The 13754-nt window shown below is 44.7% G+C and overlaps 1 protein-coding gene and 1 long non-coding RNA gene across 5 annotated transcripts in view; one reads left to right on the top strand and one right to left on the bottom strand.

The window, feature by feature from the left end:
- SIL1 (SIL1 nucleotide exchange factor) overlaps window positions 1-13754 on the bottom strand; it is a 279698-nt gene that overhangs the window by 18065 nt on the left and 247879 nt on the right. For all 4 annotated transcript variants that reach the window (XM_079143961.1, XM_079143962.1, XM_079143963.1 and 1 more), the window contains 2 exons: window positions 607-703; window positions 49-213 (listed from right to left, as the gene is read on the bottom strand). In XM_079143961.1, coding sequence (XP_079000087.1) covers window positions 49-213; window positions 607-703 — 262 coding nt within the window. The remainder of the gene's footprint in view (window positions 1-48; window positions 214-606; window positions 704-13754) is intronic.
- Window positions 9137-13438, top strand: LOC306663610. Its single transcript, XR_013764484.1, has 3 exons — window positions 9137-11469; window positions 12022-12134; window positions 12493-13438. It is a non-coding gene; the product is annotated as an uncharacterized lncRNA (long non-coding RNA).

The following is a 13754-nucleotide window of genomic DNA, read 5'->3' as shown; positions in this document are numbered from 1 at the left end:
GAAGCACAAAGCAAAGTGAGGGGAGGCAGGGCAGGCTCAGGCACTCACCTTCTCAGTGACCAGGTCATAGAGCAGAGTGACCACACGCACGGCCAGCACCTCTGTGCTCTTCTCTTGTACCAGGTCCCTGAGGACTTGCAGTCCCCCCAGCTTCAGGAACTGCTGCTGGGCATAGGGGAAGTGGCGCAGCAGGGAACAGAGTGCAAACAGGACCTAGGAGGCACAGATCCAGGCCATGTGAGGGTTCCTACAGAGCTGAACCTACCCCAAGGCCCAGAAAAGGCAGCCGGAAGTGACCCAATGACCCAGCCCAGCCCCCATTTTTCCTGACCTCCCAATCCCCTTGGGTCCAACTACACCCCAGAACTCAGGACTGTGAGTGCCAAGAGGGACCTCAGATACATTTTACACCACCAAGCAGACAAAAGGTGGGTAAACAGAAGCCCGGGGCAGGAAGTTGGGGATGGGGCCCAAGGCCACCCTGCCGGAGCTGTACCCAGGCTCCAGACACCTCAAAACGCTTCTGCTGTCTGTGGCTTCTCTACATGACCTCAATGAAGTTCAGGTCCCAGGTGTGCTGGGCAGGAGGGAGGGGCAGAAACTTACCTTCTTCTTGGCAGTGAGAGGCTGCTCTGTGGCCAGGATGACCAGTAGCTTCTGCAGGGCTCCTCCTTCAACAGCTTCCACTTGGACCTTTGGGTTGCTAGGGGAGGAAACAAGAAAGTGTGATTGTTCTGCTTGGCCCTGAGATCAGATGCCAGGGAGCTGACACCACACCAGCAAGGAGTACATGGGTGGTTCCCACTCAGGTAAGCCAGAAAACCTCAGCTGGAGAAACAAACACTAATGGGTGTGGACCCACCTGGGTGCAACGGCCTATGGCAGAGATGACAGAGCCAAAGGCCTCATGCTAGCCTGCTGCTCCCCAGCACCAGTGGGCTGGGGCTCTCTGGGAGGTAAATCACTTCTACTTCTGTGAGGTCATTCCAACACTGCAGCAGCCATTCAAAGGTTCTACTGCAGTGTCCCTGCTCCAGAAAACACTCCCTGATGCTCCCAAGTGAGGGTTAGATGCTCCTTTTTTCCAGAACCCAGGCATGTCACACACTAGGGGCAATAACAAATGGGTCTGTTCTTTCTGGGCATGATGAGGCTCAAGGGCAGGGCCACCACTTACCAGCACTAGACAGCACGTATAATGTGTGTGGGAAGAAGGCAGGTGGGAGCCCCTGAATGCCAAAGCAGGTCCCTGTGCAGGACTAAACAGCACCTCCCTCTAGGCTGCAGGAGAGCAGCTACTGTGTATGACCTTTTCTGTCCCCAGATACTCAATGCTCAACAGAGTCTGCCACATTTTAGGGCTCTGCACAATAGAGAATGAGGGAATATACACACATACATAACCATGTATGGGCAAACAAACTGGAAACACAAAACCCAACACTGCCTCTGCACCTCCTCTACCCATCTGGAGATGGAGAAATAGTGATGCTGTTAAGCAAGTATTTCAGCTGGGCACACGCTGTAATCCCAGCTATGTTTGAGGCTGAAGCAGGAGGACTGAGTTCAAGGCCGACCTGAGCAACTTGTCAATCCCTATCTCATGGGGTTGGGGATGTAGCTCAATAGCAGAATGCTTGCCTAGTGTGCATGAGGCCCTGGGTTCAATCCCCAGCACCAGAAACAAAACCAACCAAACAAAAACCTGTCTCAAAAACAAAAAGCAACATACACCTCAGATGCAGCTCTCCTGGATGAGAAAAGAGGTGGCTCTCACTTAGGCTGAGTGCGAGGCAGGGGACATGGCTAGGAACCCTAGCAATTTACCCTTTTGCTAGTTCCTTGCTTTATATAAAGATCACACTGATGGTCAGTTAAAGAGTAAGCACCAAGTACAGAGACCTGTATGGCCAGGCCCTCAGGAAAGGTCAAGGCTCCCAAGTTAACATAACACTGATGAGGCCCCAGAGCAGAGAGAGCAGACCTACAAAATGCCTGAGGGAAGTATCACAGGGAAGGCTAGGGCTCAGGTCAGATGGGACTGTCACACCCACCCAGACAGCCCATAATAGTACCAAAGTTTACCAATGTCTTCTTAAGTCTCCAGCTGTCATACCTTCACAGGGCTATAAGCCCCCTGGAACCCCCAAAGAATCTGTTCCTCCTAAGCTCCAATCCTCCTATCCAGGAAACATCCTGGACAGTGTAACAGAGCAGAGGAAAGCAAAGAAAAATTAGAGGGAGGAGGTTCCTGGTCCCAAACCCAGAAGAAAGGGGAGGCAGGTAAAAAGAGAGATATCCCAGCATGTAGCAAGTGCTCCCAAAAGCAGATCAAATGGAGAGATGAGGGACCTGGCCCTCCTGTTCCTACCAGGACTCAGCTTAAAGCCTAAAGAAGACCTAGCACTCTCCCCTCTGCATTCTCGACATCCTCTCAACAGAAAGGATGTGTGGGGATGCTGGCCTGTCACACAGCACCCGTACCCTTGTGCCTGGGGAGCAGCTTGGAGGTGGACTAGGGTCCCTGGGGAAAGCAGGCTGACAGCTCCTCTCAAAATAGGCAGGCAGCCCAATGCAGGGGCCTGGCAGCACAACCTCTTCCCTGTCCCCCCAAATTGAGAAAGACAGCTGCTTCATCAAATGTGTGAGCTAATTAGGGCTGTATGCCATCATGTGCCTAAGGAACGCTCACCCACGACAGGCAGGGTCTAGCAGAGACGTCAACCACGCTGCGAAATTCACACAAACGTCAAATGTTGCCTTCTATAGAAGGGAGGCTATGAGGCTCAACAGCACATCAGCCTGAAGAAAAACCTCCGAGGAGCCCCACCCCTGTGGGCCACAGAGTAGTGGAAACAACAAAGAGAGAAGTTCCTTGCTTCCGAAGGTGGGCTGACACACAGCAAAAGCTACCCTGCAGGCACGCCAATGACAGTCCACCCTCCCTCAGGCAGACTCCCAAACTTTCCCAGGGAGCAAGTATGGGGGTTTTAGCCACATCCAGCATGGATGAGGGAAGGGTTAACTGCCAGAAGATGATGCTGGCTATAAATCAATTAATTACCCATAAACTTATCTAATCAATAATCACAAGAGCCAATACTCTTTTCAAGTGGGAGGGGGTGTGACGGATCGGGCCATACCAGATCTGGCCTCTAACAAGATGGAGTAGCCCACCTCTCCTTTATTTTATAGTCACACAGGTAAAGGGGCCCAAGACTGGGAAGGGCTTCTTCTCTGATGAACAGGATGGGGTGGAGTTAGGGAAGCCATTTGCTCAAGGAACTAACATATAACCAAAGGGTGAACCACTCCCACACAGGACCACTTACTTCCCAGGTTATCTGGAACAGTCTACCATGGATGCCAGCTCCTGGGAGTCAGGCCTCTGCATCCCATGGCTCAACCAAATCTGATTCTGCTAGATTGGATGATGGCTCTCCACAAGTGAGGTCATTCAGAATGGGAGAGAATGGATTTCAAACACAGGGATGTAAGCCAGAGGAAGAGAGCTGGGCCTGGTGGTCCACACCTGTAATCCTAGCAGCTTGGGAGGCTGAGGCAGGAGGATTGCAAGTGCAAAGCCAGCCTCAGTAACTTAATAAGACCCTGTCTCTAAATAAAATATAAAAAAAGGGTTGGAGATGTGGCTCCACGGGTAAGTGCCCCTGGGTTTAACCTCCAGTCCCCAAAAATAAAATTACATAAATAAATATATGAACCAGAGAAAGAGAATAAAGACCTCTTCCAAGTTGCTGGAATCACTTTCATAGGTAACAAATCCACATTTTCAACTGTGACAAAGCTCTGAAGGGCCTAGATGGGTATGCAGGACTATGGGGCAAATGTGGGCCTGGGCAGGGTGCAGCCTTGGCAGCCTGGGTCTGTGCCCTGCCTGTCCTTTGCACATGACCAGCTTAAAGAGGTGCCTGCACTAGATGAGTCTTACCCGGGGTTGCTCACAACCTCAGGGATTCCATAAAATACCCTTCTGGAAAAGCCTTTTAGTGCTGTCCAGTTAAAGAGCTGAGGAAAGAGGGGAGGGAGGATGGGAAAGACCAGGCCTGAGTTCTGAGATGGCCCTCAGTCCATCCAGGCAGGGCAGCAGAGCTGCATGATTCCTGTGCAGACTGCCCCTAGGGCAGATACCACCCTGTTCCCAGAAACAGACCCTCTCTTTCTAGGCTGCTCAACCCTGGGCTCTCAAAGCTCCCAGCTGTGTGCTTTGGGGGAGATGCCAAAAACAGCTCAAAGTAAGATCTAAGGATGCCAGGGCCTGGAGAACCCTAGGTGGGAATTCTGAAAACAATGGCTGATGACTTTGGGCAAGTCCCTTGACTTGGTCTCCTCATCTGGGAGGCAGAGCTAAGTATCTTATATTAAGACTAGAAGAGCTATTGAATGCCAAAATGCTAGCATGTGTTGAGGCCAAAAGGCTGTAATTATAGTGAGTTTGCTACACAAAGAGGCCTAACCATATCCTTGAGAACACTGCTTTATTCAGTCTGGATACTCCAAGCACAAAATGCCAGCCCCATCCTTTTCAGTCCATGAGCTCTAGACTAGAGTTTTGTCCCATGCCTGGAAAGGGCCAAAGCTGTGGCTGGAAGGTAGGTGTCCTGATAGTGGGGATCTGAGTGAGTTAAACAAGCAGGAGCCTGGCTTGCCTCAGCGACACCAGTGGTACTGGTGTACTCAAAGTCAACAGAAGGATATTAAGGACGTAGCTTGTCTCTGACTTGATAAATGAGAATAAACCTTGTTCAGGGCTAAGCCGGCTGGACTGAATAAATACCATTAGCACTCGGATTACTGGGATGTTCACAATCAGCAGGCAAGTCAGCTGTCTGTGTGCAGAGGGACAGCAGCAGCTGCTACTCTGTAAATCTTGGGGGGAGGAGAGCAGGGAGGGGTGTAGTGGATCACAGAAATGGAAATGACTGCATTTGCAGAAACCAAACATTTCGGGTCAAAGTGACAGCAATGTGGGCAATCTGCCAAGTGTCAGAGGTCACATTTTAGCTAACTAAAGCTGAGTAAGTGTCTGGGTAGAGAAGTAGCAGAGGAGCTGACCGTAGGAGAGCAACCAAGCCGGGCCAGGGGTGCATGGGAATGCCGCTTAATGCGGTCCAGGGCTGCCCTTCTCTATCCCTGGCACTGAGGACTGGCTGCATCATTTTCAGGCCCAAGTGCAATATGAAAATGCAAGGTCTCTTGTTCAAAGATTATTAGACATTTTGAGATGGCAAGAGTAGAGCCTTAAACCAAGTGTGGATGGTTTAAGGATGGATGTCTGGTTCTCTTGAACCCCTTTTAAGAGTGAGATCCTGTACCACTGCATGGGTTACCGGGCCACTAGGGTGTGTGTGCACAGCATCTGGGTGTACACAGAAACCTGCTCAGGAAAAGATCAGAACAAGAGATGAAAAGGGAATGTGAATCAGTAGAAAAGGAGAAAAATTGGAAAAGTCATAGATCTGGGATGGGAAATAAAGCTGAGGTAGAAAAGGGTAGATGGGAGTCAGAGAAATGCTCAAATGAAACTCTGATGCAGAACTTGCACCCACCAGACTCCCACACGGGGCCTAGACTTCAGGTGTGCACAGGACACAACATAGAGATGTACTGTCTTGTGAGGCCTCATCATATTTATTCTAAGTGGAGCAAACATTCCTTCTCTTCAGTCTCTTAATAAACAAGAAAACAGTCATTTCTGAAATGCCCTAAGAAGATGCCATACAGTGGGACAGAGGCACTCCCAGGGTGATTGTGATGACCTACCCAAGAACCTGCCTGATAAAGCTGTGTGTGTTCACCATGCCCAGAAATTCTTTCTGGTGGCCCCACCTTGTCTGTATCCAACATGTGGCCTTGATTATTGGCGAAATGCACATATTTGCAGCATGAGTGATCCTGAAACAGGGTTCAAGAGGACCTGACATCCAAGGATGAACAGGATCAGTCAGGATAAAATTAGTCACTTGAATAAAAATGGAATAGGTCCACTCAAAAGTAATTCATGTCTAATTCTTTAACATGAAACTGAAGCCCCAAAGAGAAATAAAACTAGCCTCTAACATGAGCCTCATACCACCTGAGTGTGCTGGGAAGCACACTGGGCCCCTGTGAAGTTCCATGTGCACCTAGTGAAAGGTAGTGTCACCACGTGATCCCTTCATGGACAGTCCCCAATCAGACACCAATCATTTAAGTAACCATGGGTTAACTTAACTCTAACTTAACATAACAACATAACTTAACATAACATAACTTAAAATAACATAACATAACTCCCTACTATGCTCACAAGAGGGCCTCTGGGACCTCTTTATACACACACACACACACACACACACACACACACACACACACACACACAGCATGCTAAATGAAGACTCAAAGGGAAGAAGAGCATATCATCTTTCTGATATTTGGGAGCTTTCAAATATGGCCCTGCCTCACAATCACCTAAGGTACTATTTTTCTTTACTCATTTAGATTGGGAACTTTAAACATTAAGAAAAGCAATCACACAGAAAAATAACTTATAGAAAATATGCAAGAAAAGTAAAAACCCAGAAAACTTCCTGTCAAGAATCATCCGTTGTTAACATTTACCACATTTGCCTTTTCTTCTCTCTCTTTTTTCCCTCAATATTAGGGATTGAACTGGGGGGCACTTTATCACAGAGTTACATCCCCAGTTCTTTTATTTATTTTTGTTATTTTCAGACAAGGTCTTGCCAAGTTGCTAAAGCTGTGACTTCTGCCTCAGCCTCCTGATTGCTGGGATTACAGACAGGTATCACCACACCTGACTATCACATATGCCTTTTCATTTTCTTGTACTTTTTTTTGGCAGTGCTGGAGATTAAACCCAGGACCTTGTGCAAGTTAGGCAAGTGCTCTACCACTAAGCCCTCTCTCTGTAAGTAGTTATACATATCTCTTCTCTGAAATATTTGAGAGCAAGCTGCAGATATAATGCCCTTTTACCCCAAAATGTATCAGTGTGTATTTCCTAAGAACATAAACACAATGACCAGATCAGGAACACTCATAAAATGATTTATAGATATTCAGATTTTTGCCAACTGTCCCAGTAACATTCTTTTTAGAAAAAAGTAATAATTTTGGGTGCTAGGTGCAATGGCACATACCTGTAATCCCAGTTATTTGGGAGGTTGAAGCAGAATGATGTTAAGTTTTAGTTTAGCCTGAGCAACTTAATGAGATCCTATCTCAAAATGAAATAAAAATGGCTGAGGCTATAGCTCAGTGATAGAGCACTTGCCTAGTATGTGCGAAGCCCTGGGTTCTAACCCCAGTACCACAAACACACACACACACACACACACACACACACACACAGAAAGAAAAAAGAAAAAGAAAATAATTTTGGTCCCAGGTCCAGTCCAGGCCCACATAACATAGGCAGTAGCAGGTCTCTTTAGTCTCCTTTAAATCCAGAACTCTTACTTCCTTACTCTGTCTTTGTCTGATACAACATCAACATTTGTTAAGAGTGCAGGTCACTTGTAGAACATCTCTCACTTTGGATTTGTCTGATATGTTCTCACAATTAGATTGAGGTCATGTATTTGGACAGAATACCACTATAACAATATTGTATCTTTCTCAATATATCCCATTAGGGGGCACATGTTGTCCTTCTCATGATGGGTTATATTCACTTTGATTTCTTAGTTATAGGGATTTCTGACTTATTTCTCTGTTATAAAAATACTATTTATCTCTTTGAAATGAGTAAATATTTTGTAGGGAGACACTGAGGTAAGAATACAGACTGTTCCTCATCACTCACTAGTTTTGGCATTTGTTGATAATTCTTAATTTTTACTACAATATTTATCAAATGATGACATCCAAACTCAACCACTACTTCTTTCTTCTTTTATTTTTAAAAATTTTTAGTTGTAGATGGACACAATACCTTTATTTATTTTTATGTGGTGCTAGGGATCGAACCCAGTGCCTCACATGTGCAAGGTAAGCGCTCTATCATTGAGTCCCAGCCCCAGCCCATCTTTGTTGGTGTTCTACTTGAAATAACAGATTTTACTTCTTCCCCATTCATTTGTATCAGTATGAATCATGAATTTTTATTTAATCTATGGAATATAATCTTCCTTTATCATTATTTCAAGGCTCAAATTATTCTTGAACTAATCACCAGTGTCTTTTCATACTAGCTTCTGTGTCTTTCTGACATGATTTCCTCATTCTCTGAGAGTACTTCCTCACTTTCTGGAACAAGATATCTCAATTTTCCTACACCTGCCACAGAACCACACATTTCTCCAAGGAGCATCTTTGGAGGCACGTTTTGAAAGTAAAGACTCTAACCTCTACTCTACATATTCAAAATCACAATCTCAAAAGATGTAGCTCCAAAATCATATTGTTTTATAAGTGCCCCACATGACCATGTTCTGAGAACCTGTGTTTGGAATAACTAGACCCAATGCTTACCCTTTGATCCAGTACCACATTTCTGACAACTGGCTGCCCAGTACTTGAAGATCAAGTGCTAGACAGACGACCATCAAACAAGACAGCCACATGCTAATTTTAGATTCTTTGAATTGCTAGAAAATTGTCTTCTGATATTGACCTGAAATCTTTCATGAAGCTTATACCCACCAGTCCTAAGTCTGCCTTCTCAAGGTGGAGGACTGTCTAATTCTGCCCTGACAGTTCAGCCCTTCAGAAGCTCAAGAGTGCCAAATGCCCAGAGAAAGCTCCTTTTCCCTAAGTGGCATCATGGGATCCTGCACTCATTCTTGGTGTAACTCTTGCCACCCTGACCTCCTGGACAGTGTTCTGTGGGATGCGATTCCATGTGCTGATGAATCCCTGCAGATGTGGTACCCAAACCCACCTGCACATCTTGAGCCTTGCCAATCATTCCAGAGTCCAGTGGGCCCAGCTATCTCTGTTCTAGGGCTACTCTACCCCTAATGCCTGGGGCCACCTCTAGGTTCTGGGCAGTAGTGTCAAAGAAGTGACTTTGGGGAATGGGGATATAGTTCAGTTAGCAGAGTGCTTGCCTCACATGCACAAGGCCCTGGGTTCAATCCCCAGCAACACACACACACACACACACACACACACACACACACACACAAATTGACTTTGGGCCACACTACATCCAAATGCTTGGTAGAGACTAATCATGTGATTCTTTGATAAGCTTGGGGTTCTTCATCATGGCCCCAAACTAAATCTAGGGCTTCATATTATTCTTACTGAATAATACATATTAACTGTCTGCAAGCAAAAATCAAGTTGTAAATAGTATGAGTGTACGACACCATATATTTATTTCTGGGAGGAAAAATTTTCCTTAAAAAATAATGAGTATGGGGCCGGGGATATAGCACAGCTGGTATATAGTACTTCCTTAGCATGCACAAGGCCCTGGGTTCGATCCCCAGCACCACCACCAATAATAATATAACAAATATGAATTACTAAATTGATTTTTATAATTTTAATTATAAAATTAAAAATTTAATAACAAAGTTGAAAACATGTCTTTGCTACGTGGGCCCTTCTCCCTAGCCTGTCACCATTCTTTGATATCTCCATTCTGTCATGCATCAAACATGCTGCTTATCCCTTTTTGTCCGTGTCATCTGTTGCCAGAGTGCAGGTAAACAGGACAGAATCTGACATAAGCTCTCTGGTATGTCACTATTGTGAAGGCTCTGTTGACAGTGAACCATTTATAAACAAACATTCATTAAATCTGATTGTTCAAGTTGCTCATCATCCTCTTTCTCTACCTGTTCTATTAGATTATCCTGGGATTCTGCTGGATGCTTTCCCGAAATGCAGACTTCCTCTGTGTCTCTATCATCGGTCTAATTTTCCAGTCTGACAAATTTTCCTTAAAAATGATATCAGATGTGGGAGGGAACGTGGGGCAGTCTTATGGGGTACTAAAAATGTTTCTTGACCTGGGTGGTAGTTAGATGGAAGTATGCACTTTCAGTAATTCATCAGGTGGTGTGTGTTAAGGTCAATACACTCTTCTGTATACAGGGAGGGAAGGAGGACACAGGGAAAAAGGATGGAGGGACTTAAGCATTAGTCTGCAAGACCTGTTTTTATAGAACCCATGCTAACTCCAAGTGATCACCTCTTTTCTTTAGAAATGCTCATAAATCTTTAAAATCTTTTAAAACTTGCTTTGTTATTTCAAAAACCAAAACAGCTCCTCAGCCTGTTTCCTTGCCTCTTCTCAACACCCATGTCATATTCACATACACACAGTCTAATGATGACACTCGGAAGTTTTCACTTGGCATTTGATTTTTCAGACCCTGATTTGGAGAAGCCAGTGGCTCATTTACTTCTTTCTCACATTCTTGGTCTCAAGTTCTTCTTAACCTTATTTGTTTTACTCTTTCTAACAGGAAGTCCATTCTCCTTGAAAGAGAAGACGACAGGCAAAAGAGAATAAGGAGAAGGCAGAGATGCCCTGACCTGCTACCCTGCATCATCTGACTGAAGCAGGTGGCCTAATGCCTTCCACGCCGCCCTTCTTTGAACATTAGGTACACAAGTCCTTTTGCTGTTTTTAACATCTCCCAGGTCTCCCCATCTGGTATGTTCAACTGTGTTCTCAGAGGTTTGTACCTTTCCTCTCTATTTGTTCTTAATTATAGGACCCCTTTCCTCTCTTAAACCAAATCTCAGCTGTGTTTTGTTTGCTTGTAGCCTGTGGGTCTGTTTAAATGTTGCTTTTCTTGGTCCTACAGTAATCACTCATAACTCTATTAAGCACATTTGATTTTTCAGACTTTGAGTTGTCCTTTCTTTCAAACTTTCTGCTCAGACATCATGTCTACTTTTTCTGGGAACTTTTAAAATCTACTTCCCCAAAACTCAGAGTCAGACACTTTTGCATTCAGGTTCTCCAAACATGGACACTTTCTGCTAGTGTTTCCCAGACTTTCAGTTTACCAAACAAATCCTTCTTAGTGCTCAAATATGATTTCAGTGAGGCTCTTTGTCTATTGCTTCCTTAACCTTCTGAGATATGAAACTGTCAGAAAAGTGAGTTAAAAATTCAAGCAAGTCAAGAATTTATTAGGACCTTGTTTTTTGCAGAAGCAGATTTTCAACTGCTCAGGAACTGGCATGGTGGTGCACACCTGTTACTGAGTCACTTGGGAAGCTAAGGCAGGAGAATGCCAAGTTTGAGGCTAGCCTCAGAAACTTAACAAGACTCTGTCTCAAGATGTCACTCAGTGGTAAAGCATGCCTGGGTTCTATCCCCAGTACAAAAAAAGAACAGAAAGAAAGAAGAAAAAGGAAAAAGAAAGGGGAAAAAATCATTTCTTCTAACTGCTCATATACCCACAGTGCCACATCAGTTTGCTTTCTGTACCAGATTTACAACCTCAGTGCAGAAAATCTCTTCCCTCTTCTGTAATAAGGGTAAGAAAGTGAAAATTATTCCAGTTGAGGGTTGATTAATTGGTGGGGTTTGTTTTGCTTTGTTTGCTTTTTGTTTTTGGCTATGCTAGGAACTGAACCCAAGTCCTCAGGCATACTAGGCAAGCACTCTGCCACTGTGCTACATCCCCAGCCCCTGGTTGGTCTTTTGATATGCTAAAAACCAATGATCTGGACCTGCTCCCCCTTCCCCCCTGCAACAAAATAACTCAAACTCAGTGAGTAAACTAAGGAATAGACACTCCTCTGAAATGAGAGAGACCTGGATTCAAGTCTTAGCTCCAGTGTTTAAATCTATATGAGATAAATTACTAAACTTCTCTAGACTTCAGTTTATTCATTTGTAAAAATGTTGATTAAAAATTACATTTATCTTATCGACTTTTGTGGGGGAATTAAAGGTGATAATAAAGCTATATAAAGTTCCTGCCAAATACCTGCCAAAAATTAGGATGATAGTTGTCTTATAATATACTATTTAACAAAACTTATTATTTTTACTTTTCTGCTGAGACAGAATGCCTGGGTTTTCAGGCTTCCCAGAAGTGAGAGGGGCTTCCTGGAGTTGGGGACAAAGAAAAATGTATCAGCTCCTACAGAGAGACCCTGGATTCTCATTCTCAGCTCCTCTGGCTGGATAGACAAAGGTAGTACAGAAAGAATTCATGGGGGAGAAATGTAATTAACAAGTTAGAGGGAGAGACTGGGAGGAAGGATCAAAGAAGCTAATTAGAACAGGCTAAAGGGAGACCACAGGGTAGGGAACATGGATGAGAAAGGGCTAAAGAGAATTATCTGTGGCCTATAATTATTCAAAGAATGTCTCTGTATAATTGTCTCAGGCAGTCTGAGGGAGCAAGGTAGGAGTAACAAGGTTAAGCAGATAGAAATTTAGGCTAAAGCATATGGGAGATTTTTCACTCTAAGATCCATCGAGATTATTAGAGAGCGGAGAGAATGTGATTTCAGGTCACCTACCAATTGGAGGTATGTTTATCCCCACAGGTTCTGGCAGCTACAGGGAAGCAGAGTAGACCAGATCCTGCAGGGCAATAGGAGCTCCAGGGAGACCACTGGCCAATCCTGGATCCAAGCAGTACATCCTGTCAGCAGGTCCTGTGTGGCTCAGGAGGAACTTCACTACTCACTCAGACTTGAGTCAACAGTTCTGAAATGTGTTCTAGGAACCTAGTGCTTCCCCTCCCACCTCTTCATCCCCCTGCCTCCTGGTACTCCAACAAATTTGATAAATGTGATAGAGCTCTCTGTGAAAAATCATCTCCTCAACTGAAGCCAATGGACACAAGCAAGGCCTATTTTGCTTTTGCCACACAACTGTAGAAATGTTTATGAATGAGCCATCTCTTAATAGCAAAAGAAAGGCAATGATCGTGGGATGGTCTATAGCTGAAAATGACAACACTGAAATGCTTCGTTTACAGGATTTGGAAGTCGTATAGACTACAAATTTCTCTGCTGTGCAACATACATAACAAGTCCCCAAAATATCCTTTGTTTGCTGAGGTTTTGCTCAGATATTTAAGGTTTCTGACAGTTTAAATATGGTGAACAATATGGTGAACTATCTAAATATTTTGCATCATTGGTATTTGGAAAGATCTTTATGAACAATTAGTACCAGTCTAAGAGGCAAGTGTAGCATCCAGACTTCCCATTTTCCATGGGGGTGGATCAACATGGCTTCCTCAGCCAGTTCCATGTCACATGGACAGTCTCACAGCTCCCACTAGTATGGGTTTCCTGCTCCTGGTCACTTTTCTTATGTTGTCACACAGAAGGACACTGGATGGTGTGGATCTGCAGACTTCCAACTTTGGGTTCATCTGGTCTCACTCTAGGTTAAGAATTATACAGAGCAGTGTGTGTGTGTGTGTGTGTGTGTGAGAGAGAGAGAGAAAGAGAGAGAAAGAGAGAGAAAGAGAGAGAGAGAGAGAGAGAGAGAGAGAGAGAGAGAGAGAGAGAGAGAGAGAGAGAGAGAGAGAGAAATCCAGGGCTTCGTGCATGCTAGGCAAGTACTTTACCATTGAGCTACATCCCCAGCTCTAAAGCTTCCTTGATGCAGGAACAAAGTGGGAGTCCTGTGGCCCACTAGAATGGGGGCCTACAAAGAAAGTAAAGATTTCCCATTCTGTGGACATCTTTAAGAACTGGGGAACAATCCTGGTTACTTTCAGCTTCCAGAGACAGAATGATGGATGGTTTCATTTGTGAATGTGCTATCCGTATACTCAGAAGAGGTTTTTTTT

The sequence above is a fragment of the Sciurus vulgaris genome, assembly GCF_902686455.1.
Source record: "Sciurus vulgaris genome assembly, chromosome: 6".
NCBI lineage: Eukaryota > Metazoa > Chordata > Mammalia > Rodentia > Sciuridae > Sciurus > Sciurus vulgaris.
This window is presented reverse-complemented; position numbering and strand designations above follow the sequence as displayed.